Below are 7,146 nucleotides of genomic sequence, written 5' to 3'. Positions count from 1 at the left end.
GCATTAAGTTCGGCCGTGCCGAACTTTGGATACCCATCACCTCGGGTATATATGTAAACCCCCATTCGTCACAATCCGGTGAATATTGGATAACTTATGCACACAAATTCGGCACGGAAATTGATTAGTCTAATAAATATAAGTCACTGTTCAATGTTGTATAACAAAATTTTGGTCTTTTTGACAGCTATATCCAAATATAAATCGATCTGAACCACAAAGGATACGGATGTCGAACAGCCTAACATAAGTCACTGCGTAAATTTTCAACGAAATCGGTTAATGAATGCGCTCGAGAGTTTTTCTATATGGCACCTATAACCAAATCTGGACCGATCTGAACCAAATTAAACAAGGATATAATAATCATCCTATTTTATTATAACTCCACTACTATATGCGTAGTTATATCTTAATAGGGACTGGTCTCGATCAAATTTTATTCAGGTCCCAAAAACTCATATACAAGTAACATTTTCATATTATAAATCTGCTTTTTATGGGATTAAGACCCAAAATTGGAAGATCGGTCTATGACATCTATATCTATATAGTCTGATTTGACCCATATTTGGGCGGATGACGGGAGGCTTAAAACAACTCACTTTTTTAAATTCCAGCGAAATTTCAGCGGATAATAAATAAAGCTTTTATGGGTTTCAGACCCTTTATCTGGAGATCGGTCTATATGACAGCTATATCCAAATAAAGTCCGATCTAAACCATATTTAGGTCAGCCATTGGGAGGCCTAAAACTACTCACTGTTTTACATTTCAGCGAAATCGGGTAAAAAATAAAGCTTTTATGGGCTTCAGACCCTTTATCAGGAGATCGGTCTATATAACAGCTATATATCTAAATCTGTTTCAAATTTCAGCGAAATCGGATAAAAAATAAAGCATTTATGGGCTTTAGACCCTTTATCGGTAGATCCGTCTATATGGCACTTATATCTGAAAATAGTCCGATCTGAACCATATTAAGGTCAGATGTGGGGAAGCCTTAAACTACTCACTGCTCCAAATTTCAGCAAAATCGGATAACAAAAAACATTTATCGGCATTAGACCCATAAAGCATGTCCGCCTATGATGTCGATCGCCTGGGTTCAAATTCCGACGTGAATATCAGAAACAGTTTCAGCGGTGATTAATCCCCTTACTTATGCTGGCTACATCTGTGAGGTATCCTTTCATCTTAAACTTGTCTACCAAGTGGTGCTATGCGACACGCCGTTCGGACTCGGGCGGACCCTCCCCCTTACCCTAATTTTCAGAAACGCCATATCTCAGAGATGGGTGGTGCGATTTAAGCGAAATTTTGTGTGCTCTCATATAGTACCCTAAAAATAAAAATTTGGTGTCCAAATTTCGGATGGGGAACCTATGGGGGCTGCCCCACCTTAAAACCTACCAAACATATATTTAAACCAATCACGACAATATGGGACTCAAATGAAAGGTATTAAGGATAAGAAAACGTATCTGATATCCAATTGTCGGACCAAGTGCTAGGGGGACCACCCCAAGCCCCAGTAAATCGGACGTATTTACCGACAATATGGGGCAATATGGGACTCAAATGAAAGGCATTTACGAGTAGAATACGAATCTGATATCCAAATGTGGTACCACGTTTCTCGGGGTCCACCCCTTCCCCAAAACACCCCCCAAATAGGACTTATTTACTGACAATAGGAATATGGGGCTTAAATAAAAGGTATTTTGTAGAATTCGAATCTGATATCCAAATATGGGACCAAGTGTTTGGGGGGCCGCTCTCCCCAAAAACATCCCCCAATGGGGACAAATTTACGACCATAGCAATATGGGGCTCAAATGAAAGGTCTTTGGAAGTAAAGCACGAACCTGATATCAATATTCGGGAAAAGTGTTTATGGGGCCACTCCACCCCCACAACACCACCAAATTAAGAATTATTTGCTGACTATTGTAATATGAGGCTCAAATAAGAGGGCTTTTAGAGTAGAACACGAATCCTATATATTTTTTCAAGGCCAACTCACTGAGTGGCCGCCCATTCCCCAAAACACCCCCAAGACGGTCATGTTTGCCGACTATGGAAATATGGGGCTCAAATTAAAGGTGGGAGTAGACCACATATCTGATATCAACATTAGGGGCCAACTATCTAGCGGACGTCCCACCACCATAACAACCCCCAAATGGGACATATTTGCTCAACAATACAATTTCGGTTTTAAAGAGAGTGGAACTAAATATTCATAAATTTTAGGGCCAATACCCCACACCGGACATATTTGCTGACTTTTGCAATAAGGCGTTTAAATGAAATTAGAATTTGATATCTAATTTTGAGGCAAATGACAGCATGGGGTTCTTATAAATTGTTGGATATTAATCCCAGAATTAATAAATCCATGCTCAGTTGTACAAAACCATATGGCAACATAGTACGTATAAATATAATATTTCATATTGGCAATGCTATAATAAATTTAGTACTTAAGAATCATCTTGTATATGTCTAAGGTAATAAACCAGTTGTATTACAACCATTGAATTGAGTACTTCGCATCTTTTATTTAATTGGGTCACATCGCGATACATAACATAAATGGCGACGAGTTCACTCACAGTGCTACCATCTTCAGGTGTTCCTGAATTCAACGACAACATCAACTGGCAAGTGTGGAAAGAACAGTTAGAAATTCATTTTGGTGAAATAAAATGCGAAGATGACAGCGGAAAAAAGACAACATTGTTGAAGTCCATTGGTTCCCAAACGTACTCAGTTTTACGCAGCATATGTGACCCTGATTTGCCGGTTAGTAAGACATTTGACGAATTGTGCAAAATTTTGGACGACCATTTTACTCCACCAACGATTATTTTTCGGGAGAGAAAATCATTTCACTCAGCTGCTAAAAAAGATGAAGAAACCATTAGTCAATGGTACGCAAGAGTAAAGAAGTTGGCACTGCAATGCAAATTTGGATCACATCTAGATGCAATGGTTTTAGATCAGTTTGTGATTGGTCTACCAACAAAGCTGTTTGAAAAATTATGTGAAGAGGATGAGACAATTACAGTTGAACATGCTCTTAGAAAGGCGCTCATAATAGAATCGAAACTGGCTAGTGATTCTTCATGTGACAATAATATCAATTTTGTAAAACACAGAAGCAACAACAAGAAGAACAGACCTAACGGTAATAACAAGTTTGGTTACAAAAATGATTATGGAGAAGGGCGCAGAATGAGCAAACACAGCGGTGGCGGCAGAGACGGATTTGGCAACGGTGGCAGAGAGAATGCTAGCAGCAGAGACAGCAATATCAGTGATGGCAAAAAGAGAGTGCCTTGTTCACATTGTGGTTGGAAGAACCATTCTTCTAGTAGCTGCAAATTTAAAGAGAGTAGATGTTTCGCATGCAAACAGATTGGACATTTGGCGTCTGTATGCAGAAATAAGAGAAGTGTCAACTGCATTGAAAATAATAATTTAAGTTATGTTGATGATGTAGATAATAACATTTTTGATGTTTCTATTTTTAATTTAGATTCCAAAGTTAACACTGAGGTGTATTCATTGCTTGTTGTTGTTGATGGTGTTATGTTGCAGGCTGCGTGTGACACTGGCGATCCATGCGTTTTAATTCCACATTCGTTTTATCGACAGAATTACGGTAACAGGGCTTTAGAAAAATGTTCAATTCCCTATGTTAATTATAGTGGAGACAAAATTCCAATTATTGGTGAGTACGTGGCTGAAATTCAATATAAAAGTATAACCAAAAGAATAAAAGTTGTGGTGACAGCAACTAATAGCCCTCCCCTTCTGGGTCGCTCATTTTTAAGAGCTTTTGAATTTGATTTGGTTCCTAAGAATATGATAAAAAACGAAGTGTGTGCTATTCAAAACAATAATTTGAGTTTAATGATCGATCAGATTAAGAATGAGTTTAGTCAAGTTTTTAGTGATGGCCTTGGCACCTATAAGGGAGAGCCAATCTCATTAGACTTAGCTGAAAATGCTAAACCTATATTTTTTAAACCGAGACCAATTCCTTTTGCGTGGAAGTCTAGGGTTGAAGAGAAGCTTCATGCCATGGTGAAAGATGGAATTTTGGAGCAGGTAAATAATTCGGCATGGGGCACACCCCTTGTTCCTGTTTTAAAGCCAAATGGTGACTTCCGTATTTGCGGGGATTACAAAGTAACCCTTAATAAATTTTTGTCTGATTTCAAATACCCTTTGCCGCGCATAGATGAGATTTTCACCGCATTACAAGGTGGTAGTATGTATACGAAGTTGGATTTGTCCAACGCATATAATCAGCTCGTTTTGGATGAGGAGTCCCAAATGCTTTGTGCTGTTAGTACACATATAGGTGTATTCAAAGTGAAGAGATTGCCATTCGGGGTTAAGGTAGCTTCGGCTATATTCCAGAAAACAATCGATAATTTGTTAGGGGGCATACCCAATGTTGTTGTGTACCAAGATGACATTACTGTTACTGGAAAGGATTTTTCGTCTCATATGCATAACCTTAAGTCGGTTTTAAGAAAACTTTCAGAATCGGGTTTGCGAGTTAATTACTCTAAATGTAAATTTTTTCAACAAGAGATTAATTACCTAGGTTTTTGCATAAGCAGTTCTGGTTTGAGAAGGAATACTGATCGCGTCAGTAGCATTATTAATGCACCTGTGCCTAATGACATATCTGAGCTTCGAGCTTTTATTGGGCTATCTAATTATTATTCACGTTTTGTTCAGGACTATTCTGAAAAGATGGAACCGCTTTATAGTCTACTTCGAAAAGACACTAGATTTGTATGGAGTGATGACTGTCAAAGGGCCTACGATCTTATGAAAAGAGAAATAACTTCGGATTCGGTTTTGACACATTTCAATCCTTCATTTGAAATAATTTTGACAACGGATGCGTCATCTAATGCAGTGTCTGGTATTCTATCACACAAAATTGACAATTCTCTTAGGCCCATAGCTTTTGTTTCTAGGTCATTATCGAAGTCTGAGAAGGGCTATAGTACATTGGAAAAAGAGGCATTGGGAATAATATTTTCTGTTTGCAAGTTAAGGCAGTATTTGTTAGGCGTTAGGTTAGGAGAGAATAAGAGTTTGCCAATGATGGCATCTGCTCGTATACAGAGATGGGCGGTTATTCTCTCGGCTTTTAATTACTCTATTGAATATGTGAAGGGTACACAGAATGAAGCAGATGGTTTGTCCCGTATACCTCAGTTTTCAGGCACTAGTGAGACGAATGAGTGTAATTTCATAAATTTAATTGAGACCCGGAACGAAATGGAATTGAATTTCAAAGACATTGCTCGCGAGACAGGAAGAGACCCGATTTTGTCTATGGTAAGAGAGGCTGTACTAAATGGAACCTTAAATAATTTAGATGAGAATGAATATACCCATTATAGGAGTAAATTGAACGAGCTTCATGTTGAGTATGAATGTGTTTTATGGGGACACAGAGTTGTTATTCCCAACAAAGTTCAGTCTCATGTACTAAATCTTTTACATAGATCTCATCTTGGCATTGTAAAGACCAAAGGTTTGGCACGGTCCTACGTATGGTGGCCGGGTATAGATAAAGAGATAGAAAGACTTGTAGGGTCTTGCAAATTTTGCCAAGAGTCGTTATCCTCACCTGAGCGTAGTTTACTTATACCATGGCAACCGACGGATCATGTCTGGAGCCGCATACATCTAGATTATGCGGGACCTATTAATGGATATTATATACTAATAATTATTGATTCTTATTCAAAATTCGTTGAAGTTTTTCCAACGAAAAGTATAACAAGCCATTTTACAGAAACGAAAATAAGGGAATTGTTTTGTCGATATGGTCTCGTTGATATTGTTGTGACAGACAATGGTCGACAATTTACATGTGAGACATTTAGAGAGTTTTTGAAAGTTAATGGAGTTAGGCATGTATTGACGCCACCAGGTCATCCCGCGACCAACGGCCAGGCCGAAATTACGGTTAAGACGATAAAGAAATCTTTAATTGCTACTCTGAAGAGCAATCCAAGACTCGAATTTGAGACGGTATTAAATAGATGTCTAATAGACTACCGAAATTCGAAACATTCGACGACAGGCGAATCACCTGCCAAACTTTTCTTCGGTCGATCATTAAGAACAAGACTTAGCTTACTTAAGCCACCAACAACTAAAGAAATAATTCTGGCGAATCAGCAGAAAACAGTACTCAATGATAAAGGTACTCGAGATAAACATTTCTCTAATGGGCAAAGCTTAATTATTCGGGACTACAGAGATCCCAATAAACCTACTTGGGCCCCAGCTAAAATAAAATCTCAAATAGGTCCTCGATCTTACTCATGTATATTTACTCATAACGATAGAGAAATAAAACGCCACCTTGATCAAATCAGAGGTCTACCTTCAAATGAAAATACGGAATCGCATAATTTTAACAGCAGCGACGAAAATATTAAAAACCATGAACATCTAACAACAGCAACAACACAAGCAACGAATAGAGATTTAAGACCTCGTAAAGAGGGAAAGGTGGTAAAACCATATAATCAAAAAAAATAATGCTAAACATGAATTTGAATATTTAATTAAATATTTCTATTATTTTAAATTACATTGAAGTCATAATATTTCTTAATTTTAAGTAACATTATCTTCTTTTGTAATTAGTATTTGTTATCAGTTTTAGGGGGAGCGTGTTGGATATTAATCCCAGAATTAATAAATCCATGCTCAGTTGTACAAAACCATATGGCAACATAGTACGTATAAATATAATATTTCATATTGGCAATGCTATAATTAATTTAGTACTTAAGAATCATCTTGTATATGTCTAAGGTAATAAACCAGTTGTATTACAACCATTGAATTGAGTACTTCGCATCTTTTATTTAATTGGGTCACATCGCGATACATAACATAAATGATATATAGATAAATGAGAATAGAGCACGTTGCTGATATATTTTCAGGGCTTAGAATTTGGGGGACCACCCCAATCCACAAAACACCCCTATATCGGCCATATTTACCGACCATGACAATGTGGGGCTTAAATGAAAGGTATTGGGGGGTCGAGCAAGAATTGATACCCACTTTCGGGACCAATTTTCT

At 37.6% G+C, this 7,146-nt stretch overlaps 1 protein-coding gene across 1 annotated transcript; it reads left to right on the top strand.

Moving 5' to 3' along the window:
* The first annotated feature begins 2,598 nt into the window (after nt 1-2,598).
* Nucleotides 2,599-6,591, top strand: LOC106095145 (uncharacterized protein K02A2.6-like). Its single transcript, XM_059366987.1, has one exon. The coding sequence runs from the start codon at nt 2,599-2,601 to the stop codon at nt 6,589-6,591; it is 3,993 nt and encodes a 1,330-aa protein (XP_059222970.1).
* Nucleotides 6,592-7,146: the final 555 nt, after the last annotated feature.

This window comes from Stomoxys calcitrans, chromosome 1 (assembly GCF_963082655.1).
Source record: "Stomoxys calcitrans chromosome 1, idStoCalc2.1, whole genome shotgun sequence".
Classification (NCBI taxonomy): Eukaryota; Metazoa; Arthropoda; class Insecta; order Diptera; family Muscidae; genus Stomoxys; species Stomoxys calcitrans.
The sequence above is the reverse complement of the archived record's forward strand: the minus strand, read 5'-3'. Positions and strand labels throughout refer to the sequence as shown.

Bases quoted from the DNA above. Each gene is read 5' to 3' on its own strand.
- LOC106095145 (XM_059366987.1), top strand. From the start codon at position 2,599: ATGGCGACGAGTTCACTCACAGTGCTACCATCTTCAGGTGTTCCTGAA.